This window comes from Octopus bimaculoides, chromosome 6 (genome assembly GCF_046866305.1).
Source record: "Octopus bimaculoides isolate indiv1 chromosome 6, ASM4686630v1, whole genome shotgun sequence".
Lineage (NCBI taxonomy): Eukaryota > Metazoa > Mollusca > Cephalopoda > Octopoda > Octopodidae > Octopus > Octopus bimaculoides.
The window spans coordinates 20,794,325-20,820,320 of NC_142933.1; the positions used below are offsets into that span (position 1 = coordinate 20,794,325).

Consider the following 25,996-nt stretch of genomic DNA (forward strand, 5'->3'; position numbering starts at 1 on the left):
TCAGCCTTGAAGATGAAGATTGAACAGGACGTCTAGTTGAGTTTGATGATAAGCTCCTTGAGGCATTACTTAAAGAAAATCCTGCATTATCAGTTAAAGGATCGGCAATAAAGATTAGTTCAAACCATACAACTTTCATCGTCATCTTCAACAACTTGGAAAGGTTCCTAAACTTGGAAAAGGGTGCCTCATGAATTGTCCGAAAGCAACCGCAAATTCCGAGTTGACATCTGCTCTTCTCTCCATTCTTGCGAACTCATTTCACCCTTTTGGGATAGACTTGTGACTGGTGACGAAAAATGGATCTTCTATCGAAATGCTAAACGTGTGGCTTGGTAAAAGGGGAAAAGCTCAACCACAACCGAAAAGGGAACTTCATGGAAAAAAGGTTCTTCTCTCTATCTGGTGGGATCGCAAAAGAGTTATTCACTTTGAATTGTTACCATCTAATGCAACAATCAATGCTCAAGTATACTGTCAGCAATTAGAGCGTTTGAACCAAGCTTTGAAGAAAAGAAGACCCGCTTTAGTGAATCGAAAAGGGGTGATGTTTCATCAGGACAATGCGCGATCCCACACTGCAAAGATTACATCACAGAACATCGAAGAGGTTGGTTGGGAAATAATTCCTCATCCACCTTATTCTCCCGACCTTGCTCCTTCAGACTACCATTTGTTTCGTAGTTTATAGAATCATTTGGGGGACATAACTTTCGCAAGCCAGGAGGAGGTCGAAACTGACATTTCAGAGTTCTTCGCTTTGAAACCAAAAGAGTTTTACATTGATGGGATTAAAAAGCTTGTAAATAGATGGAAGGAAGTCACAGATAATCAGGGAAAGTACTGTAATGATTAAATTTCAATTAAATATAACATTTGATCACTTGTTTTCTTTATTCGAAATTCGGACAGAACTTATGGGATGACCTGATATAACTTGTACTATCCAATATCGAACATCAAAGTATTTGACGAAGAATAAGATAACCGCTTCTGGTCGCTCAAAATCCTTTGGCGATAGCGCGTGGCAACGTTTTGCAGACTTGAGTTGGAAATGTACAACTGCAGATCTTCGATCTTGACAGAAGAAATAGGTGGAACTCCTTTTTACAGAGTAGACATTAAAGAAGGCATTGCTCACCCACTTACTGGTAAGTGTTCCAAACATTGCCTGTCCTACAAGCTGGTTAGTTCATCTCAACTGATGACTGCCCATTTAAGCGAGGATAACGAATGTATAAACATATATACAGAATGTTAAAACTAAAAGACAAAATAAGCAGACACCTCTATTGGATAGAGAAAAATGCAGCAGGCCGGCGCACCGTACTGTTCTCATTACAAAAGAGCTCGACTGACAATAGATCGGTTTTGCCTCCTTTTCTGAGACACAATTATCAAGAAAGGCTAATTGAAATGGGTTGTAGCTACAGTTTCTTTGGGATTGGCAAGTTTACAGGTGAGAAGTGAAAGGGCAGGGTTGGTTTTGCAACCTAGCTTATAGGCTAAATGAGTTACCATCCAATGTAAATGACTCTGTCATTAAACTGAGCTTACGTCTGTCTTGTGGATGATATGTAACTTTCTTGCCTGTGTATGTACCAACTCTTCTCTTAACAGAACAAACACTATCGCTTTTGTAATAGAATCTTGGAAATACCGTTCTTTCCACACTGGCTAGCAAAAAACTAATCCTATCTGGTGACTTTAGTGCCAGGGTAAGTTGCAACTGATATACGTAGTCTAGTTTGAAATATATTGGCATAGGTAAAATGAATAGCAAAAGTCTACGCTTGTTGCAGCTATGTTCCTATCTTCTAATAAGCAATACATCAAAGACACAAGTTTAAAAGTTAACTGGATTCATCCTCGGTCGAAACAGAGTAATCTTATCTATTTTGTCTTAATACGTAAATATGACATTCATCCTCTCTATAGCCTTAAAGATGTGTCTGGAACTAAATATTGGGCAGGCCACTGCCTTATATGAGCAAAGTTGAAGTTGGTTGTTAAGAAAAAATATACATGTAACACGGAGGATCTGAAAGGCTTAATGTTGACAAGTTCTGAGACCCTCAAATATGCATCTTTTCGGGAAGGTCAAGCAAATTCATCGACTATTGGTTCAGGGTCATATTTCAAACTAAAAAGTTTATGTCATTGTTGCCAATATCTTGAGCTGCAGGACACGCAGATGCAAAACATTGTTTGATGAAGTAACTTAGAAGTATCTGAGGTTACAGACATCAAGTACAAATTACATTAGAAACTATTCAATACTAATTTACTTAAAAAACAAACAAACAAACAAAACGTTTGAAGATAGATGAACCCCTAAAGCATCATAAATCAATTGTATTAAGGGAACTGAGGGTAATGGAGAATGCATGGTGATTAAGCATATCCCCATGTATTCACTTGGCTTTTGGTTAAAAAAAAAAAGGCTCCAAATACAATGTACAGTCTGTTAAATGAGATACTTCGTCCTTGCCAATTTCTGCTCCTCTCCGTTCCAAAGATACATCTACTTTAATTTGTGATACTAAAAATATTCTGAAGTGATGGATCAAGCAATTGCGTTAGGGATGCTGAAAAAACGAATATGGTCAAGTAGCGATTTAAAATTGTCCGCCAAGCTTTTCATCTATGATGCTTACAATCATTACATTCTATCTATACTCTGAGAAGTGGATTCGTAATGACGACACATCGACAAACTCGAAAGTCACCAGAAGTGCGTAAGACGAATATTGGAGATAAGTTGAATGTCTTTTATACCCGATACAGAAGTGCTGGAAAAAAAAGGCGAGCTGAGTATGAAAGGTTGCTTTATCAAGTACCATTGCGATAGGTTGGTCATAATATTTTCCCTGGTGATTTTAGGCAAGAGTTCACCACGCGCACATACATACATACATACAGAGAGAGAGAGAAAAGAAAAAAAAAAGATTTGATGATCTAACGAAAACACGCCTAATGGACTGAAGCAAGTGGCGATAGGTAGAACAGCTTGCAGTTTGAAAAAATTCGAATTGCTCGTCAGATGGTGAAGCATAATGTTTCATCAAATGAGGAAAATCGTTTGTATGATAAGACAAATCGTTTGTATGTCAAGACAACGAAAGACAAACTTATACATGTATGCATGCATGCATACATACCTATGAGAACCCATGTTTTCAGTGTAATATGTAAATATGTTTTTAATACAGTTCTATATTTAAGAGATGAGGAATTATTAACATTAGACGGATATTTGTCCTCATCTTGTTTGTTGTTAACATCGTTAGGAATGAGAACCCAGGTTCGAAATTTCCCCAAGACACCTGACGAAGGCTGGAGGGTATATCAGCCGAAACGTTGTGTTAACAACAAACAAGATGAGGACAAATATCCGTCAAATGTAAATAATGTAAATAATGTTAATGTTTTTAAAGTATAAAATAGAGATAATTATCAAGGTTAGTAGTGTTTGATCCGTTATAGTAGTGATTTCATCAGGTGTTTCTTGTATCGGCGTCGACGCAAGAAATATTGTAAAGGTAAGTCTTTTACTAGTTTCAGTTTGTATTGTGTATTATTCTCAATTTAGAACCGTAATAAAAAGGATTGACTAACCTGAAATCGAACATTAAAATTGTCCTCAATACGAACACTAACTCATAACACCTGCACTAACCCTGATCACCACTTCAGGACCAGAAAACATTTCAGTTCCAAACAATTACTAATACACAGCAAAGCTCAAGTGAGAGTCACTGTGGAGTATTTCTCCCGCATCTAAGATTGTGCTTCGGACCGCATCCAAAAATGGACCAGGCAACCGGCTGGCATTAAGTCACTCACTTATGCTATAGCCTCTGGTCATGTATGCTGTCTACTCGCTATTTTTCTCTTGTATTTACGATACTGGGTTCTGTTCCTCGGAGCTGGTTGATTTTCCATTAGTCTCTCTATCTTTCGTCATCCTTGTTGAGTCCAATCACCCCCAGGCTCCGTAAGCCACTACACCCAACTCCAGTACTTCCTTCTCGGAACATCGATTCTCTGGAATCTCCCCTTTCTTTTCTGAAGATGTTAGCCTGCAACAGTTTAAACGGAACATTAAAGTCATCCAGCTAACTGGTCTCGGATGGCCAGATGAGATCATGACGGACCCTGTTCCTACAGTTCAAGAGAAGAAAAAGAAAATCAATTCAACAAAGTTATTGCTGATTACAACCGAACTTTACTGTCCACCTGATTGCTTGCGACATACATTTGAAATGATACGACGAAACCTACAGGAAATCAACCTGACCGAAAATGAATGGAAAAAGATCAACAGCTTCCACATAACGATGACATGTGAGATTACATATCACAATAATATTAATTTCACATTCAATAGTTACCCTTGAACTAAAACTGACATGTTTATTAAATGTGTTATCATTTAGTTCTGTCTGGAGATTATTTATCGATTGGTTTAATCTTGCCTGAGTGACAGTAGTGTCAGTGTTGGACATGTAAATAGTGTGTAGTAGCAGTAGACAAGGAAGGTGTAGAAAAAGTGTGTGATTGTTTAGTCCCAGCTGATCGATGAGTAAAGGCATTCCCAACATGACCGTCATGCAGTTTTAGGAATATGTAACACTATATCCAGTGTGACGTGCTTCGTTTAAGACAATATACAATGATTTGAGGGAATTTTGGCTGCTATTTTAGTAGCTTAAATGACCGTGTAGAGGCTCCAACTATTTGGTGTGTTTAAGAAGAGAAATATACAGAAGGGAGGTATGTGTAGAGGTAAGATAGATTTAATTTAATAGATATATATGATAAATAATTGTAAGTTAATGTTATTAGCATACTGTCATTCATTCATTCATTGGTATGTCAAATGAAAGGACATTATTCTTACACATAGCTCTATTCTCTTCTTAAACACACCACGCAGTTGGATCGCGGTATATTGTGTGGACCAATTAATTACATTTTGTTATTGCACAAAATAATGATATATTTTGGTCTCTTTTACTATTTCCAATAAAATATCAACGGTGTATTTTGTTTATGATTGAAAGTTTTCAACTTTTTACATCTCAGTACTTTTACTCACATCACTGCTGATGCTCTGCAAAATGATAATTTGGCTCGTTGCTCCACTGTGATCTCAGTTCACTTTTATCAAAGGCAGTCAGTTTATTTTTAAAAATGCAACAAAACGTTTCCTTTTGGCCGGCGCTTTCGTATACGTATGCCACTTTTTATATTCACAAATATTTTTATTTAGTTGCAAAAACATTTCCTAATGATTCCGATTGCTTTACTACTTGAGTTTTTGTGGGCAAACGTGGATATTGCATGGGCATTCTTATTCATCTAGTGACTTGTAATTAAGACTTGAGTGTCCAGTGTGTTGTATACAAGGTAGAAGGGCAGTACTAATGAATACTAAGTATGGTACGAACATTTAATTCTATGAGTAAACTATATACACTTTATCTACTATTGTTATGAATGGCTAGTGCTACTGTTTTTGTTTCTTGTTTTTTTAGTCTTGTTGTTAATTCCATGTTAATGTTAGTTTTGTTGTATTTCAGGCATTATGAAAAGAGGATTTTACAAAGCGGATGTCTTTGGACAGTATTAGCTGATCTATCTATTTTGTTGGTGTCAATAGGACCTTTAAGAAATGTGGGGTAGTGTGTAGTTAGGGAATGGGAAGCTAATGTGAAATCTACGTTTAGGATGATTTTGTGAAATACGGATACCCAATTATATCCATTATTAGAATTGGTTATTTTATTTTTTACTTAACACAACTTTTGTAAGGGAAGGTTACAGTCAATTGAATTGACCTCAGTATATTATTAGCATTTATTTTATATCAATATTGGAGTGATGAAAGCCAAGGTCAGTCTCTGGAAGCTTTAAACATCAGTTTTATTGGCACTTGTAAAAGAGGAAGTTTATAAGTGTGAAATTTGTGGTTTAATGTTTTTAAATAGTTGGAATTTTCTACAGCATGAACATACTGCTACAGAAAAGAAACAAAACTACTGTGAAATATGTCATAAAACATTCTCAACTAACTATAGTTTAGAGAGCCACAAGGTAATCCATACAGGAGAGAGACCATACCTGTGTGAAATCTGTGGAAAAGCATTCTCATTTAACGGAAACCTAAAACGGCATGAATTTCTTCATAAACCACACTCTAGAAATAATCAAGTAAGTAGAAATAAAATGGTTCAAACTAAAGAAAAAGGATACCATTGTGAAATTTGTAGCAAAACATTCTTACATGACTATACCTTAGAGAGCCATATGGTTGTTCACACAGGAGAAAGACGATTTCATTGTGACACCTGTGGTAAAGCTTTCCTTAGAATCGATCATGTAACTAGGCATAAAATGGTTCACACTGGAGAGAGACCATACTATTGTGAAATCTGTGGTAAAGCATTCCTTAGAAATGATCATGTAATCAGACATAAAATAGTTCACACAGGAGAGAGACCCTATCAGTGTGATATTTGTGATAAATCATTTACATGTAATACGAATTTAAAAAGGCATAAAGAGGATCACACAGGAGAAAGACCATACCAGTGTGATGTCTGTGATAAAACATTCACATGTAATATGAACTTAAAGAGACATATACTAGTTCACACAGCAGAGAGGTCCTACAACTGTGACATTTGTGATAAAACTTTTACATGTACTACAAACTTAAAGAGACATATGATAGTTCACACAGGAGAGAGGCCATATCATTGTAATATATGTGGTAAAACATTCTCACATAATTCTACCTTAATAAATCATAAAATTGTCCATACAGGTGAAAAGCGATACCACTGTGAAATTTGTGGTGAAACATTCTCATATAATGGTGTTTTTAAGCGTCATAAAATGCTTCACACAGAAGAGACTATACCACTGTGATATCATCATCATCATCGTTTTATTGATCACTTTTCCATGCTTGCATAGGTCAGAAAGAAACCAATAAAGCTAATATTTTATGGCTAGATGCTGTTCTTGTTGCCAGCCCTCACCAGTTTCCAAGCTGGGTGATTATAGCCCTGTAGCTGGACATGATTTCACAGGAGATTGGAAATTAATAACACTACTAGCATGATGGTGACACTCCTTTACAACCATTATGTGGTGTCAAGACTAGGAGACACAAATGCACACTCATGTACATACATACATACATACATAGTTCAACTTTACAGAAAACAAAAGATGAAGACAGGTGAAAAAACAACAAGCAGGTGTATTAGTTTAATGCTTGGGAAGAATAGAAAAGTATTTTACGTTTCGAGCCTACACTCTTTGACAGAAAGGATTATTTGGGAAAAAGACAAAGAGAGAAAAAAGAGGAATAGGGATTAACAGTTCAACATGATCAAATGTGTGATACATATTTATACTGTGTGGATTAAGATCCCCATTGACAAGCCACTGGTATTTATAGTATTAAACACTTTCGGTATGCAAATTAGGGACCCCTTCATAGAGTAACTGCTGCATTTGTTGAGTATATAAACAGTTTGGCTGCTTGTTTCTCTGGAGACTGTCAGAATGATGTAGCCACCTCTTATGAGAACCCAATAAGGTTCAAAAATCGATTAAGGTTGTTCATTTCTTTTTTCAGTTCTGCGGAGAAATGGCTAAATTATACCATATGTTGTGTATATGTATATATATATTAATGTAAATATATGTACATATGTGTGTGTGTGTGTGTGTGTATATATATATATATATATATATATACACAAGAGTTAAGGAATGGAGAAGATAAGATCTGGGCTACATATGTTTCACAGCGAGTGGAACCTCAAAAGTGAGGTGCATACTGCAGGCTACTCGTCAGGCCAAGGATATCTTGATTAAATGAAAGTTTACATTGTCGCAAGGAAGTACATGTTAACACATGGAACATTTACTCAGAATGTGTGGACAGCACAGTAGGAGAGGAGAATAAAAATGTTGAGAGAAATAAGGATTAAAAGAAGGAAAAAAGAAAAATATATAAGGGAGTGAGAGGTTTGAGGAATCTAAGTAAGGTCATTTGACCGATGGTATTCAATAGGGCTGTTTTGGCCTAGTCACATATGTGTGTGTGTCAGTTTTTCTCTATTAAATCCACTCACAAAGCTTTTGTTGGCCTGGAGTTATTGTAGAAGATACCTGCCCAAGTTGCTCTGTGGTGAGACTGAACCTGAAACTATAAGGCTGGTAAGTGAGCATGTTAGCCACATAGCCACACTGTATTGTGATCTGTGATAAAGACAGTGTCATGAAGTAATACTTTAAATACTTATGAAAACACTGTAGAACTGGCTTTTAAAGGTATGGATTCCCCAGAGATTTTTTCATTTTTCATTTCATTTCAAAGTTTCAGCTCAGAGCTGCGGCCATGCTGATGCACCAGTAAATTTTTTTGAGAAATACTACCAGCAAATTGGCAGAGTTGTTAGATCTTTGACTGAAATGCAATGCAGTATTTATTCTTTGCATTCTGAGTTCAAATTCTGTATGGTCTACTTTGCCATAGTTTCCATGGCTGGATGTCCTTCCTAGTGCCAACCACTTTACAGAGTGTACTTGGTGCTGTTTTCATGGTACTAGTAACAGTGAGGTCATCATGTGCCTTGCAAGACTAAGATCACTTTCAGATGAATGGGGCTACAGTAGAGAGGAGGGGACTTTATACTCAGAAATGAGAAGTTAAAGTATGAAAGGAGAGGGATTGGTTGGTGGCTTTGTACCAGTTGATGAGAGATTAGAGGTACAGGACAGGGATAGGTGCCCTGCTGTAGAGTAGATACATATGTGTGTGTGTGTGTATCTCAATCTCAATCTATATATATATATCATCATCATCATCGTTTAACGTCCGCTTTCCATGCTAGCATGGGTTGGACGATTTGACTGAGGACTGGTGAAACCGGATGGCAACACCAGGCTCCAGTCTAATTTGGCAGAGTTTCTACAGCTGGATGCCCTTCCTAACGCCAACCACTCAGAGAGTGTAGTGGGTGCTTTTACGTGTCACCCGCACGAAAACGGCCACGCTCGAAATGGTGTCTTTTATGTGCCACCCGCACGAGCCAGTCCGGGGGCACTGGCAACGATCTCGCTCGAAAATCCTACGGGAGCCAGTCAGGCGGTACTGGCAACGGCCACGCTCAAAATGGTGCATCTCATGTGCCACCCGCACAAGAACCAGTCCAGGGGCACTGGCAACGATCTTACTTGGCTTGCCGGGTCTTCTCACACACAGCACATTTCCAAAGGTCTCGGTCCGTAGTCATCGCCTCGGTGAGCCCCAATGTACGAAGGTCTTGCCTCACTACCTCAGCCCAGGTCTTCCTGGGCCTACCTCTTCCACGGGTTCCCTCAACTGTTAGGGTGTGGCACTTTTTCACGCAGCTATCCTCATCCATTCTCACCACATGTCCATACCAGCGCAATCGTCTCTCTTGCACACCACAACTGATGCTTCTAATGTTCAGCTTTTCTATGCATATATATGATTGGGTGATCACTACTGGAATATCTCTGATTATACATGATGAAATGTTTCTGCCTAACCACTCCACTATTGTGTGCAGCACCATCATGGTTAAGTATTAGTTTTGCATATGCAGTTAAACTTTATTGGAATATTTCATGATTTTAGTATTTCTTTTACAAGCTGGATGCTCTTCCAATCACCAACCATTTTACAGTATGGACTTGCACCAGTACTATAGTAATTGTTGGCCTTGACTAAAGTGTTCTTCACACTGCTTCAGTTTTTATTCAAAGTTACTGCTCTCCTAGACACGAAATATACAGCTGAAAAACAAAAAAAGAAAGAAAATTGTGAAATATGTGGAAAGGTATGTTCTTTGAAAGAGAAATTTAAGCAGTGTGGACTCATGCACATTGAAAATAAACTATATAACTGTGATATCTGCACTCTGTGTCATTAAAATCTACTGGGGGCAGGAGATAACTGCAAAGCATGGATGATAAATATTTTATCTGAATCTGGTTTAACTCCTTATTTGGTTATTTCACATATTCTACTTGCTCATTATGTTTCCTTGGGCTCAGTTTTAGACTTCTACATCATTATAAAATAGCTGGTAAACACTTTTAATGTTTATTCTTTGATTCAGAGAACAGCAGTATATTGTCCATAACCACAAACACACCTTTCAAATCTTCTAACAAATGTATCATCACAGCTAGGAACACTCCAGGAATTGATTTCATTGTGAAAAAGTCTGTAGAATACAAATCTGCTTATCAGATAGTTCAGTGTTACTAGTTTGCTAGCCTGTTTTTTTGTGTATCCAACACTGTTATCTAACATCTGGTTTAATACTCTGTGTAGAACCGATTGGTAGGATCAGCTGTAATGGACATATAATACTGTACATTTTGATTAATACACCCATGCTATTGACAAATATATGAGTTCATATTTTTTCTGACTAATAGATTTTTAGAGGACTCTCTCTCTCTCTCTCTCTCTCTCTCTCTCTCTCTCTCTCTCTCTGTATACACACACACACATATTTGGAGAGTCTACAAGAATAGATGCAAGCGCTAATTTATAAAAACGTGACATATTAATAAAAATCTGTAAATGTACAACCATCTAGATATCTGAGTACCTTATTATTTTTTCTAATATATAATTCCTGTACATTACCTCCAAACCTTCTTATATATATATATATATATATATATATATATATATATATGTATGTATGTATGTATGTATTACGAGCTTCTTTCTGTTTTCACTGAAGAAATCAACTCACATGATTTTGATCGGTGTGGGGTTATAGTAGGACTGATCTCGGAATCATGTGGTTGGGAAGTAAACTATGTTCCACATAGCCACGAATATTTCACTTTGGAGTTCTAATAATACCATAACATATGTTACATTTACAGGTTAGCTTTAAAGGCTAAAGCTACATCATTCTGTCTAAAAATTCTAATCTACCGACCTTACTGAAATTGTCACACTAGCTTTTTTTTTTTTAACGAATCTAAAAACCCTAGGGAAATTTTTTTCTAGTAATTACTAAGATACTCTCAATTTACCGACAGTTTTCAAATCCTTATAATACATACATATGTGAAACGTTACTGATTTTGTAAATGTTTATTGTCGTTCATAAACGTCATTAAACAGCATACTAAACTCTTCTGTTCTGTTTAGTACCCAAGATGGAAACAGCAGTCACATCTCATTGACAGATGTGGGCATGTGTTTGAATCAAATTTCTGAAGCTGTATTATAGCTTTACCATAAGAATACAGAATTCATTCAAACAACATGCTTTCTGCTTCGCTCAGTTCCGTAGGTGAGAGCGACCAAATACATTTTATCAGTCAATTGCTTACTGTAATATACATTTGTAAAGTGGAGGCGCAATGGCCTAGAGGTTAGGGCAGCGGACTCGCGGTCGTAGGATCGCGGTTTCGATTCCCAGACCGGGCGTTGTGAGTGTTTATTGAGCGAAAGCGCCTAAAGCTCCACGGGGCTCCGGCAGGGGGTGGTGGCGATCCCTGCTGTACCCTTTCACCACAACTTTCACTCACTCTATCTTCCTGTTTCTGTTGTACTTGTATTTCAAAGGGCCAGCCTTGTTACACTCTGTGTCACGCTGAATCTCCCCCCGAGAACTACGTTAAGGGTACACTTGCACGTTAATTTCACGAGCAGGCTGTTTCGTTGATCGGATCAACTGGAACCCTCGACGTCGTAACCGACGGAGTGCCAACAAAATATACATTTGTAAGAGAAGACAACTCTCATTGACCCTCACACGCTATTCATTCCATCCCACTTTCATGACTGATAGTTGCTTACCGTCTATCTTCACTATCTTGTATAAGATACCTAAGGAATCCTCGTTTTTACGGTCCTAAAATTTAACTCGAAAAAGCGGGGGTTAAAAATTACTTTAAGAACACCAAAACTTAGGATATGTTTTAAAAGTGTATCAAAATACACAATTTATTCGAAAGAGAAAAGGATGAACTGGATATTGATATGAAATGGTCATAAAAGGCTCGTCAAATGTATCGGCACCAACAATGCATGATTATCAGTGATTGTAACAAATACGAGCGAGTAAAAAACGAATTTTAACAGATAGATTTTACAGAACTGAATCCACTGCGTTTCTTTCGTTCTCATGCACAACTGTTGTGAATTAGATGACATTTTGCGCACCATTTAACACAACATAGAATTTAATACTATAAACGACCGTAAAAGACCAATTTGAAATTAGTACCGTAAAAACGAGGATAGTGATACCTACAAGTTTCCATTACTTTTATTCACTGCTTTCTCTTATTAATTTTGTTTCTTATCTTATAAAGAGCTTTGTTCGAAATGTAAATACATTATCTGATTCTACATAGATTAATATTACTAATTGGTAGCTACTATTTTTCACCTGTCAGCTCTCGGGTACTCGATATGATCCTCTATATGAAACTCTTGACGCCTGGAACAACCAATCATTCTCTTAACAATCAACGTGTCACTTCAAATTACTAAACCGCTCCATGAATCATGTCTGCGTAGTTTACCTCACATGAATGCTCAACCTTCACTCGCAAACAGAAAAGATTCATTTTTGCTCTAAGCACTTACTTTCGCACCAGTATTAAGGGACCTCTCGTACATTATCTTGACGTTGCTCTCGTAAACCTTTCCTCTGTCTACCCTATTCTCAATCACCAACTGAGAAGCAACAGAAACCATGCTTCCTCTTCCCTGCTTACATTCCTTCTTTCTTGGTTGTCTTTCTCCAATGCGCTTTTCAAATTTTACCAATGTCCCTGTTGATTATGTCCCATCCATTTGATCGCTGCCCTCACTAGCAACACCCCATCTCATTCATTACTTCTAAATTATTTATTCAGCACTGTCAATAAATATTTAATCTCAACCTAACCAACGGTACAGCCTAAAATGTTAAGTTCCTTCTCTTCCTCTTGGTAAAATAGTTTGTTCCACTTTGCGAATGTCTTGTATATCAGTTAGTTAGGCCTTTACTTCCGGTAATATTCTGGCTGAACCACGTGCTGATTGTCTATAGTGTATTGTGAAGTGTAGGGTATACAAATAGCAACAGATATAGATACATAGAAAGATGTCCTTGCGGAGTGTGTTGCTATTTAACTAAACAACACTGTATATATATATATATGAAACAGAGATTAACTTTGCAGTGGAACGTAGAGAAAAGTAATGAAAACAACTTCGGACCTGTAGAATACAACCCCTCCCACTAAAGATCTTACAATTAGGAATTGAACTGAATGTCGGACAGAATTACAAATAAAGAAGCCCAACATATTCCGACAAAGCATCCAAGATACGAATGGAAGATGAAGGTAACTTTTATTTAAAGTGTTAAATGTAGACTGTTAGTGTTTAATCCCTGATCCTGTCGTCCTATGATTAAAAGAGTTCTAACTGTAACCAAACCCATTTCTTTTTCTTTTTTTCAATAGTCTCGGTAAATCTAGAATTATCCGGCGTATTCAGTCTTTCAATTCCTTTTTAGTCGGATCCATCAATAGTTATGCAATTGCATTTGTAAATAACGTAAGCAAAAATGCATTAAATGTTGAAAGAAGAGTTTGCAGATATTTCCTAAGGCAAACTGTTGTGTCTTGGATGTCATCAATCTATTTCTCATGTATTGGGTGTATGAGATGCAAAGTAATAACATCTGAGAACTACTGCTGTGATATATGTCACTGTTGAAATTATCCGTTCTCGGATGTAAGCTGTGTAGAATTATGTGTCTCATTTTTTAACGATGGTAGTGTTTGATTGAGGGAGATTTAATTGCTTTTTCTAGCAGTTCGAGCAACCACCAATATAGGTTCACTGAGTTCATGGGTCAGGGAAAATCCAGCAACATGAATCAATAGTGGGCGGAGCTTCTTAGTTACGTGGGTAAGCTAGTCTAAAACTCCGCCTAATAGTGTACTACATAACGGTTGTTTGGAAAAAAAAATTGAAATGTGATGTAAACATTACCAGTGCGTTTTTTCATAAGCAGATAATTAATTTAGCGGCTCTGAAAAGTAAACACTGATTTTTTCAGGAAGGATAGATTCAACTCCCGGCATTATTACACGTGTGTGCTCTCCCCTACTGCCGCTTTTGTTTCTTCATAACTTTCTGAAAAATGGATATTTTAAAATAAAATCTTCAACAAATACGTTTCAGATAGTGTAGCTTCGGATTATATCGGAATTTGGATGTGGGAAAAAAAAAAAATTGAGGGTGAATAATTCATACCACCTCATCAAAACGCATGAAGAAACAAAGTCAAATTCCAACATAATCGTAATCTACATTATCTGAAACGTATTTGTAGAAAATGTTATCAAAACAATGTCTATTTTTCAGAAAGTTATGAGGAAACAAATTGAGGTAGGCGCACAGAGCTCCGGATATGCTTGAATTGTAGTAGAATGTTCTCTTTCACTGAGCTGGAGATGTCACCACACCTGACTGAATTAAAAACGTTTATTCGTTGAAGTTTGAGAACACCCTTAAAGCCTCGAAAGGGGTTCCCATGAATGTGTCCATAGCACTGACAGCTGCTTCATACACAAGTTTGATACCAATACCAAGCTGAATGAGTACGAGTTCTGAGGAAAAGTGATATAAGACTGATGAGATGCACACTTTCAAGTGAGTTGTATGTTGAGGCACCTCAAGTACCCTTCTGTCTCCAACATCTCAGCAAATAAGACATCAAAAAAGTGGTCCATCTTTCCATCATTGCTTAGTGGAAGTGGAAGTCGCTAGTAAAACAAAGAAACATCCATCTGCTCCATTAGAGGATTGCTTATACTGACCTGAACTGCCAAGACACTTATATAAGTCTTTACTCCAAATATCATCATCACATGTAAGGAAACCAAACAACAAGGGCTGTATGTAGTGTTGAAGAATATTCTTGGAAGAAAACATTTATGAACTGTGGAGGACATACCATGAGTTGATGAAGGCCAGCATCTCTTGTTCACAAGATGTCATCTTTAAGGTGGTGGGGTGGGGTAGGTTAACGCTGTCAATTTTGGGTTCAGATCCTGCAGTATATCAACTTTGTAACTATCTGGAGTAAAAACTGGACTGAAGTAATCTGGTGGATCAGACTAGTGTAAGAAATCATCTGGAGAAGCAGACAGACATTTCCTTTACTAGTGTTCAAGAGACTCTCTTATGCTAAATGAGACAGACTGTTCCTTTGATGTCATATTATTTGAATTTGACATTGATGGTTTGTCTTGAAGTTTGAGTACTTGGTGTTTGTAGCCATAGTTTTTGTATTTGCCCCTCTTGAAATAGCAAATACCTAGTTAGGTATCAAACAGTTTCTGTTGTTGTTTCAGGGAAGAAGTGAGTGACCAATTTTTTCCCCATCAGACATATGAAGAGTAACAATTTGAAAGAAGAACATCCTTTGTCAATAAGTTACATTATAGTTTAATATCAGTTTTGTTGTATTTCAGGACAGCTTTGTATCTTGAAAAGAGAATTTTTAAAAGAAGCCATGATTATTCTACTGTGAACTTACTGTGAAGTTTCCCTGGTCCATTGAAGAAAATATCGACATTACTATTTGAGTGAAAATTTTTGGATATTTGTTTATTGGATAACTTTATTTCTGCAACATAAATATCAATGTCACAGTATTGTAAATGTTAAAATTTCTGTAAAAAAGTACCAGATTGATGGAAAACAAACAGTTTGTTACAAAAAGACACTCGCACATCTGTGAAATCTGTGGTAAAGCATTCTCAAGGAAACATCATGTAACACGACATAAAGTGGTTCACACTGGAGAGAGACCATACAATTGTGAAATTTGTGGAACAGCATTTTTTACTAATAGTCACTTGAATAGACACAAACTAATTCACACTGGAGATAAATTGTACAGTTGTAATATCTGTGGTAAAGAATTCTCAAAGTCTAGTCTAGACAGACATAAAATACTTCATACTTACAGAAATGCTGCTTCTTGTGAGATTTGTGGAAAGGCATTTTTACGTAAGAGCCGCTTTGAAAATCATATGCTTAGTCACTTGGGAGTGAAACCATTCCAGTGTAATATATGTGGGTGGACATTTACTGAAAAGAATCACTTAACAAGACATAAATTGATACACACTGGAGAAAAGCCATATCAATGTGAAATTTGTGAAAAATCATTTTCACGAAAGGATAAGTTAAATGAACATAAACTGACACACTCTACAGAGCCAGCATTCCAATGTCCTATTTGTGATAAAACATTTTCATCACGTGCTAGTTTAACTAGACATGAAATATCCCATACAATTAAGAAACAATACAAATGTGAAACATGTAACAGAGCATTTTCACGTAAGGAGAAGCTCAATAAACATAAATTGAAACATTCTATGGAGCCAGCATCATGATGTAATATTTGTGATAAAGTGTTTACAACTCATAACAGTTTAACTAGATATGAAATATTTCATACAACTGAAACACAATAAATGTGAATAAGTGCTATTAAAGCTGAATGAAATCATACACACTAAAATTAGACCATACATCTGCAATATTTGTGTCCTATCATTTGGATACAGAGGGTTTAAGTCAGCATAATTTGGTTTGAAAGTAAATTGTTTGATGATGATGATGATGATGATAATGTTGCCAACAACTTTTCCAAAAAGATTTATGTCGTGCAAATGTCATCTTCATGTGCATATTCATTATTTTAATACTCATGTGGATTGGCAGGTTTCCACGATAACATATTTTCAAGCATTTCTGTTCTCTATTTTGGTTAGGTTTAACTCTTAAGCCTTGGTTTATATACCAAATTCCAATTTGCTGTTCTGGCTCCCTATACTTGTTACAACTAATCTTGTTGCATTTTCATGTCCACATATATTATTTACATACATATATGGCTCAGGCATACTTGTTTAAGAAATTTACTTCATATCCACATAGTTTTGGGTTCAATGCTACTGTTCATCACTTTGGAAAAGTTGTCTAGGTGGAACAGTGTGTCAAGTTGTGCCCCTTCGCACCAAAAGTTTTAAACTTGCCATTGGATAAACAGATATTGATAAAATAAGTATAAGATATATAAAAGTTACTGGGATTGATATGATCAACCAACCCTTGACCTGCTGAAGTTGCCATTTCCTCTCTGGTGCCTTATTCTCCGCCCCCATAAAGGATGAAAAGTCCTTCTTGAGCCATAGACGCACAAGACTGGTTTCCTGATTCTGTGGTGTATATATTCCCTGCTCTGGACAGGACATCAGTCAAAAGCAGGATTACTCATTTTTACCAACTGAGTGGACTGGAACAATGTGAAATGCATCACCTGGTTCAGAAATTGAAACCACAGCCTTACAGAGTGCAACACCTTAATCACTTAGCCATGTGCCTCTACAAATATGTATTATATGTGTTTGGTCTGGCATTGAACTCAGAAGTCTATTTCATAAATTCAACACACTCTATGCCGTGGACAAGTAATACCAATATTTGTCAAGTTTTGTGATGTTTTAGATATTTAATTAGCCATAGACATATTGATCAAGTACCAAATGCTATGTTGGTATTTGGCTGTGTTTATGCAGCCAAATACCAATGATGTGTAATTAAAAATGCAGACGTGTCTTGCTACCTCAAAATAATGAACTGTAGTGGAATTAGCTAGTACTGTGAATTTCAGAGTTACTACTAATCAAACGCTAGTCCCCACCTCCCTTCCTAGTGGTTCTTCAGTTGTTTACAGATCCATTTTTATACTATTTGTTTGCATATTGAATCCTGAAGAGGAGACAACATTTTATAGTAAAAAGAATCTTGTATTTTCTGACATATTTACATGATAAAGCAGTATAGTTCATGCATATTGTCAAAGCATATGACATTTACTCTAGATGTATACAAATGTCACAGAGTTCAGTAGTTTGTATACTACAATGATGGGTGCAATTTGTCCATGCCAGCATGTTTTACTCTTTATGGGTGCAGTACATCAAGTTGCATGTAGATTAGTAAAATTAACTGTTGTAATCAACAGTAGCTATATTAAATAGATGATAATTTTGTTGCTCTGCAGGTCTGGTTCAATGTCATTTAAAATTGCCTGCTATCATCTGGTGTCTTATCGAAAGTTTTCTCTCCTTAGCTTCATACATCATAGCAACTTGATGTAAAACATTCCAGAAAGTAGTTAGTGATTCCATATATTGTTTTTTGTTTGCATACTATATAAATACTCAGTTATTTCACGAACACATTTTTGAAAAATACTCCTGATTGTTGACTAAAGTTAGAATAAATAAGTTAACAAGGGATATAACAGTTTTGTTTTCACGTTTTTTATTCCAGGGAAACAGGAACACTGTTGCTCATCCTTCTGAAATAAACTCCCTCTTGTTACACTCTACTGTCTTAAAGAAAGAAAAACACATAAGATATCTGAAAGATGTTATGAAATAGTCACAGCTGGAATGCTTTTGATTATAGGTTTGCTTAATCTGAGCTGATTTTAGACAAAACAACTTCATATTGGCTATTCCTGTACCAGTATATTGCAATAATGTCATGACTGGTTGAAGTATTCACTCTGGTCACTCAAGTTCCATATCTAATACTCACAAACTACAGCGATGATTACTTCTTTTGAGGTTGTTAACTTTCATCATTTTATAATGAACAGTTATGTAGTTCTTGGTGATATATGCTTCATGAACTGAACTCCACATTTTGAATTCTATATTTTGAACTACAAGAATTCCTCAATTAAGCAGACGTATAGTAAAAGAATATTTCTGATTAATCTGTCTTTTTTAAAGCATAATGTACCTAGTATTAACCAAACAATAGGGTGTTATTTAAGGGCTGTTTTTTCCAGCAGGTCACCCAACCACATTGAGACTATCATCTGTTTGTAAAGATATGTGGAATTCTGTTTTATCTGTTTTGTTTAAATTTATTCAGGATAGTTGTTCAGCTGATATTCTTTAGATGCATGAGGTCTGTCCAAAAAGAAACCGAGCTTAGTAAAAAACGTATTGCTTTTCTAACAATTTAATTATTTTTCCTTCAAAATACTTCCTTCCACTTTTTATACACCATTTCCAATACTTTTTTTTTCTATTTTTGGAATGAATTTTCAGAGGTATTGATTGTCTATGTATAGCAAACTCATGATGAACAACTCTTTTCCAATTATAAAGGGCAATTAACATCGCTCACACATTTGAGCGACTCTGATGTACTTATTTCGGTTGTAGCCATGACAATCCAACCCACTATGATGGCTTTTTCTTTCAACATTGTAGCTGTACATACACATTTCATTGCTTGTTATGAAATTTTTCAGAAAGTTTCCATCAGCATCTAAACAATCATACAAATTCTGACATACTGTGATTTAGTTCTCTTTCTTTGTAGATGCTACACAAATTTTATGACATTATAATGCATCTTCAATTTTTCTTTTAAAAATCATATGACATAAGCTATTAATGATGCCTACTTCTTAGAAAAGTTATGCAGTTAGTTAGGTGACAATTTTTATTAATCACAGCATACACTTTTGAAATGCAATCATCATCTGTTATCATGGAAGGCCATCCAGGTTTAGGATTGTCTTCTATAGTTCTTCCTAATTTGAAGTTCTTGTACTATTGTGTATGGCTGAAATAATTTCGTTATAGGCTCCCTTTATAACATTAGAAGAATCTGTACTTATTTAGCTTGTATTTAAAACAGAATTTCATGCAAACAGGCTGCTCTCCCACATCTTTCATTGTTTGACCTGTGACAAATGTCCAGGTGTGCTAAACATGTTCATTCTGGCACATGTAACTGACATGGCATGCTGTGGCTATTATTAGATTGAAGGTCAAGGCCAGCCATATAGAGTACTGCAGTTATAAGGACACTGTACCTATTGGTTTAAAAGTTTGGTTTATTTTGAACAGACTTCGTATATAGCTTAATTCAATAACAGAACCCATCTTTGTCTTTCACATTCTCTTTTCTGTGATATTTTTTTATAAAATGAATTAATAAATCAGTATTTCCTTTAAAGACTTTAATTCCTAAAATTATTTACTGACCTCCTTGGAGCTTCTAATTTTTATCCTGAAAATGTTTATTTGATAAATTGTTCTTTACTATTTGAAGATTAAAATTTATCTAATTTTAATATAAAATTAATCTCCATCACATTGTTGTTTCAGTTCCCTTAACCAGGTCCTGCTGAACATCACTACTCATCACATGACCTCTACTGTATACCTCCTAGATCCTGCAATATGCACTTTGTAAATCCTGGCAACCACCAGAAAATCATTCTTGTGTCTCTTTTCCAGTAGCCATTGACTATTCTTTTATTTGTTTCAGTCATTTGACTGCTGCCATGCTGGAGCACTGCCTTTAGTCAAAGAAATCGACCCCAGGACTTATTCTTTGTAAGCCTAGTACTTATTCTATCAGTCACTTTTTGCCAAACTGCTAAGTTACAGGGGACACTTAAACACACCATCATCAGTTGTCAAGCAATGGTGGGGGTACAAATATATATATATATATATATATATATATTATGGGCACCTTTCAGTTTCTGTCTACCAAATCCACTCACAAGGCTTTGGTCAACCCAAGGCTATAGTAGCAGACACTTGCCTAAGGTGTCATGCAGTGGGACTTTGGTTGGGAAGCAACTTCTTACCACACAGCCAAACTGAGCATCAGTCTAATCAGTCTGAGAAAATCTTTTTTCTCTTTTTTTTTTTTATTCATTTCATTTGAAGGAAGGGGTAGTGCCTGACACAGACCCTCCAAAATTAATGAGATTAACACAGTTGATATTTTTTGAGAGTTGTTGCAAATTGATAATTACAGGAAAAAAGTTTGTAGAGTGGGAATTCCAGAAAGATAATGTTCTAGGAAGGAAAATCTGGGCGTTGGTTAGTTTGGTACCTGTAGGTTGGACACAGAATGGATTCTAAGAGATGAATGAGTCAGGAATATGTGTTTGGATGTGGTACAAGACCATATCATTTCCAAGGAGCAGAAAGCTATTATAGTAGTAGTAGAAATGCAGAGAGCAAGAGAGAAAAAGGAAACAACATGTCTGTGGGCCAGAAGTTAGTGTTAGAGCTTGTTGATGAGTGACTATAGAGATTCTCAGTGATGGTAAAACCTAACGTGTAGTGACCTTGAAAGTTCTAGCTGAGTGGATGTGATAATATATTTTTTGATATGTGTGATTGTGTCTTTATACTGCTGAAGGAGAATATTGACATGACTCCTTTGGGGGATATTTTCAAGGTCTTTGTTGTTGGCGTCTGTGCAGTGTCTAGGTTGCATATAGATAATACCTGAATGTGGAAGGTCAGAGAGGAATAAACAGTGGGCATTGTTTGAGTTAAATAGCAAACTTAGCTGATGTTGAGGGCAACAACACTGTTTTCACCAAATTTCAAGGTTTTCTAGAGTGAGAGCCCATAACTGATCTCTGGCATATATACAAGAGTAGATGTGTTTATGAGGTCATACTGGTGGTCATTAGATGGTAGACAGAATCAAGGTGATGAATATGATTGTTGTTAATGGCTGTCTTCAATAGCTTTGAGATGTAATAGGATGATAGTTGTCAGAGTTAGAAGGGTTGCCCTTCTTGGGAACAGGACATGTCAAAGAACAAGATATATTGGGAGAGAGAGAGAGAGAGAGATTAAAAAGTTTAGTGAGGATAAAGGTTAGTCTTTATCCTCTTTGGGATATATTACTTGAGATAATGAAAGGGACATTATCAGGAATGGTAGCTCTGTTGGTTTAAAGTGATCAGTGGTAATTTTGCACCTTGTATGTTTGTGCACAGTGGTGAGTTTGGTGGAGTGGAAAAGGATAGTTTTGCTGGAGAATTATCCAGAGTGTGAAATCAAGTATGCAGCAAATGTGAAAGCTTCTATAGGAATTCCTACTTACAGAAACATGGTAGTGAAATGAACAAAAGGCAGATTCCACTGAATTGGGAGAGATTCTTTTTGGTAAGGGACCAAAAAGGATTGACTATAGTTTGTAGGGGACAAGCTTGCAGGCTGATACACTGAGGCATTCTTCATTGTTCTGATATTGATGTAGATCATGGATACTGTCTTTCTTCTGTTGACTGACTTAATAAAACATGAGTCAACAAGAGAGACTAGTGGTTATTCAGTCTGATAAAATAACAGTGGAGGCGCAATGGCCCAGTGGTTAGGGCAGTGGACTCGTGGTCATAGGATCGCGGTTTCGATTCCCAGACCGGGCGTTGTGAGTGTTTATTGAGCGAAAACACCTAAAGCTCCACGAGGCTCCGGCAGGGGATGGTGGCGAACCCTGCTGTACTCTTCCACCACAACTTTCTCTCACTCTTACTTCCTGTTTCTGTTGTGCCTGTAATTCAAAGGGTCAGCCTTGTCACACTGAATATCCCCAAGAAATACATTAAGGGTACACATGTCTGTGGAGTGCTCAGCCACTTGCACGATAATTTCACGAGCAGGCTGTTCCGTTGATCGGATCAACTGGAACCCTCGACGTCATAAGTGACGGAGTGCCAACAACAACAAAAATAACAGTCAAATCTTCAAATCATCCCATTATCTTTAAAAGGGACATGCTAGATAATGCAGACCAGAGTCCCTTGCATACAGGAAAAAGGTGGGATGGTAATAGCTGGAATGCCTTTGCTCACAGTCTTCTTGATAAAGGCTGATCTGGGGTTAAACAGCAATTTATGAAATAATTTTTGTGATGTTTAATACTTGGTAAGACGTAATTGAACAGATTAAAGCGTTCTAACTGAGAACAAGCTACGTTTTAGTGCAACATAATGTATATTAAGTAAGGTGTGATTTGAGAATATTTTGGTGTAAACGTAAAAAAATATAAATCTAGAGCAGGCATGGGTAGACTTTTTTGAGAAGCGGGTAATTTTGATAAATGCTATTTTCCTCATCAAATTAGGCAGGCCATTCAGAAAGTCCCACGGGCTGCACTTTGCCCCTGATTGCTCTAGTGTATTCACAGGACTGAAAAGGAAATACTGAGCTGAATATTCTGGTATTTGTTAACCATAGAGAAAATAATGACATATGGAAACGATTATGTCTTATGTGAGACATGCATTACATTCTTGGAAAGACTTCCGCCCCCCCCCCCCCCCTCCCACCATTTTCTCCCAAATTTGTTAGTTTTTTTTGTCAAAAACCCCCGTTTTTGGATAGGGACGTTCCGGAAAATTGCCAAAAATCGGCATTGTTAAATCCCCCCCCCCAAAAAAAATTCTTCAATTTTTACTTTTTTCCCCAACACTAACCGTAACTACAGAAATGTTTTTGAAAGTTTTGTCCGAATCATAATGTCCGTATTTTTCCGCATATTTAGAAGAAGAAAAAAAATTCTTACAAAAATTTTTTGAAATTTTTTTCAGAAACATAATCTCCTCTTCGATAAATGCAACACAATGTGCTTAATTGTGAACGAAGTTATACTTATCACGGACTGATCTGTGATAATACGAGTAGCGATCAACCGAAGATTCTGCTTGGTCCACTGAAGCGTGCCCCGACAATCACCCGCAATGCTCAGTTGCCCAGAAGGCACTAATTATCGCTTGTGTTTACATGACTTGTTTACGAGGCTGCATAACTTTTATAAAGATTTATATAACACTCACCCGCCAGTGAACAAGAAAATACGAAGGCGCCTGATGCTAACAAAGGACGAAGACAGATGGGTCTATTCTCTACAGGAAAAGAGATGATCAAGAAAATATGACTGGAAACTTCGCTGCTGTGGGCCGTGAGTTTGGTGCCAATGAATTTATCATTCGTTCCATTTACAAAGTGCGTGGAGAGGATACATTTATCACTGTCTTTAAAAAAAAAACTAAAACTCTCGCGATAAATGAGAATAGATGTACACCATTTTGATAAGATTTTTGCAAATAAAGGGTCAATACTATAGTAGAATTAAACATTTTAAGATTACTTTTAAGACCATCATATGTCATCGGTTTCGCGTCGTTTCTCATAATCACTCTCCTCGTTGTCATGTCAACATCATCATCACCATCAACAAATCATAATTATAATCCTAATCACAACGATGATTATAGTCATCAACATTGTGGTCATAATTAACATCAGCAATACTTACTTGATAATAACTACGCCTTTCCATCTTCCCCTCCTTCTCTTTCTTCTCCTTATCAACATCATTATCATCAACATCATAACTATCATCATCAACATCGTCCAGGAGTCTCCACGCGGTCTCTCGACCAGTCAGATTTGGTGGCAGCAAAATCTTCAAATTTTCTTATGTATGCATAGAAGCTGGAGGAATAATGGGTACCACAAAACAGAGAAGGGATTTCACTGGTTTGAAAGTGATTAGAATGCTGGTCTATTATTCAAAATTCGACGCAGAGAAATGTTTCAAGCGATTAATTGATCGCGTCTGTATGTTCGTCCGTTATAAATATGACAGCCAAATAGATCAGAGCTGTCCTGGAGAGGCACAGCGAAATCAATCCAGACCGTGGTCATAACTATGGCTAACAGCATCATCGTTATTATGTACGCAACTATCGCTGACATCATAATTATATTTGTAATACTTAACAAACATTTACTTTTAAATTCTTTATCGTTCCAAATCTGATTACACATGCACACACACATACACATATGTATGTGTGTGTACATGAGAGTTTATTTATTATCTACCTATCCATCTATCTGTCTGTCTACATATTTGTATGTATGTATGTATGATCGTGTATGTGTGCGCATGCATGTATGTCGTAGTGGTTAAATATGTAACGATTTTACCCGTTGAAATGCGTTTAGACATCAGACACTGCATGCTTTATGAATTCAAAAGAAGCCCTTCAGCAATAAAAGCGACAAGAAATATTCGTTCTGTATGGAAATGAAGCTTTAAGTGTATGAATATGTCAACCCTGGTTTGGCCAGTGTTGCCTGGGAAGTTTTTCTTTTACAGCTTCCCCTCCGTCTGGACGGCCAAGTTCTGTCAATATCGAACTTCTGAAACTTTAGATAAAGAAAATCAAAGCAGACTGCACGAAAATTAGCACGAAACAGTTGAATCCAAGTTCCACTTCGATCAGAAAATGGCTTCATGAGCTTGGAAAGGTGTTCAAATGTAGTCAGTGGGCCCTTCATCGCCTGAATGCTTCTCAGCTTTTTGAAAAAATGCTACTCTTCGCTCGTCATTCAAGAGTAGACTTGCTACCGAAACTTTCCTAGGTAGAATCACCACAGGTGATGAAATGTGGGTTTTCTGTAAATATATCCAACGGAAACGACAATGGTTAGCACCCGGTGAAAAGAGACTGTAACGACCGTGCGACCAGGAGAGGTAACGAGGAATGGTTCTTTTAGCACATCGCACGGTCGATACAAATAATATACGAATAGAGGATAAATGAGTATGAGTGTCGAAAGGAAAAGAGAGACACAACCGTTAGAAGGTTTAACAGGTTTTATTGATATGTCAACATGTATGTGTGTGTGTGTGTGTGTGCGACATATAAACAATAATAGACAAGCCGTCATGTATACAACGTGTATGTGTATACAAACAGATGTATGTGTGTGCGAGAAATACAGAGCATAGAAAAGAGTCTATTAGGACGTTAGAATAAAGTTCAGGCACAAGGATGGTAAATACCAGTTCGTACTCAAGGTACACAGTAGTTGAGGTGCTGTAACAAGAAGTTGTGGCGGCAAGGCAGAGCCGGGAAGAGACATGTATAATAAGTTGAGGCTTCAATGCTGCGGCCGGTTACTTGGTACAGGCGGTCGTTGCAGGTTGTACTCGCTGTTAACCACGGTGAAGTAATTCACA

At 36.8% G+C, this 25,996-nt stretch overlaps 2 protein-coding genes and 1 long non-coding RNA gene across 7 annotated transcripts; 2 read left to right on the forward strand and 1 right to left on the reverse strand.

Annotated features, from left to right (window-relative positions):
- The first annotated feature begins 1,959 nt into the window (after nt 1–1,959).
- Nucleotides 1,960–10,656, forward strand: LOC149134971 (uncharacterized). 3 transcript variants are annotated; one of them, XM_014929736.3, is made up of 2 exons: nt 1,960–3,542; nt 5,586–10,656. In XM_014929736.3, exon 2 carries the CDS (start codon nt 5,980–5,982, stop codon nt 6,934–6,936), a length of 957 nt encoding a protein of 318 aa, XP_014785222.1. In that variant the 5' UTR covers nt 1,960–3,542; nt 5,586–5,979; the 3' UTR covers nt 6,937–10,656. The 3 variants fall into 3 exon arrangements, with proteins under 3 accessions (XP_014785222.1, XP_052824960.1, XP_014785223.1); XM_052969000.2 differs by lacking the exon at nt 1,960–3,542 and adding an exon at nt 3,567–4,788; XM_014929737.3 differs by lacking the exon at nt 1,960–3,542 and adding an exon at nt 3,567–4,347.
- LOC106879973 (uncharacterized) lies at nt 9,650–24,421 on the reverse strand. Its single transcript, XR_001410688.3, has 3 exons — nt 24,281–24,421; nt 16,066–16,202; nt 9,650–9,846 (listed from the first exon to the last, which is right to left on the reverse strand). It is a non-coding gene; the product is annotated as an uncharacterized LOC106879973 (long non-coding RNA).
- On the forward strand, nt 11,814–24,093 carry LOC106879971 (uncharacterized). Of its 3 annotated transcripts, XM_089353551.1 has the most exons (4): nt 11,817–13,425; nt 15,568–16,501; nt 20,474–20,541; nt 23,553–24,093. In XM_089353551.1, exon 2 carries the CDS (start codon nt 15,790–15,792, stop codon nt 16,498–16,500), a length of 711 nt encoding a protein of 236 aa, XP_089209677.1. In that variant the 5' UTR covers nt 11,817–13,425; nt 15,568–15,789; the 3' UTR covers nt 16,501; nt 20,474–20,541; nt 23,553–24,093. The 3 variants fall into 3 exon arrangements, with proteins under 3 accessions (XP_089209678.1, XP_089209677.1, XP_089209676.1); XM_089353552.1 differs by lacking the exon at nt 15,568–16,501 and having other exon boundaries at nt 11,814–13,425; XM_089353550.1 differs by lacking the exons at nt 20,474–20,541; nt 23,553–24,093 and having other exon boundaries at nt 11,823–13,425; nt 15,568–20,158.
- Nucleotides 24,422–25,996: the final 1,575 nt, after the last annotated feature.

Bases quoted from the DNA above. Each gene is read 5' to 3' on its own strand.
- LOC149134971 (XM_014929736.3), top strand. From the start codon at position 5,980: ATGTTTTTAAATAGTTGGAATTTTCTACAGCATGAACATACTGCTACA.
- LOC106879971 (XM_089353551.1), top strand. From the start codon at position 15,790: ATGGAAAACAAACAGTTTGTTACAAAAAGACACTCGCACATCTGTGAA.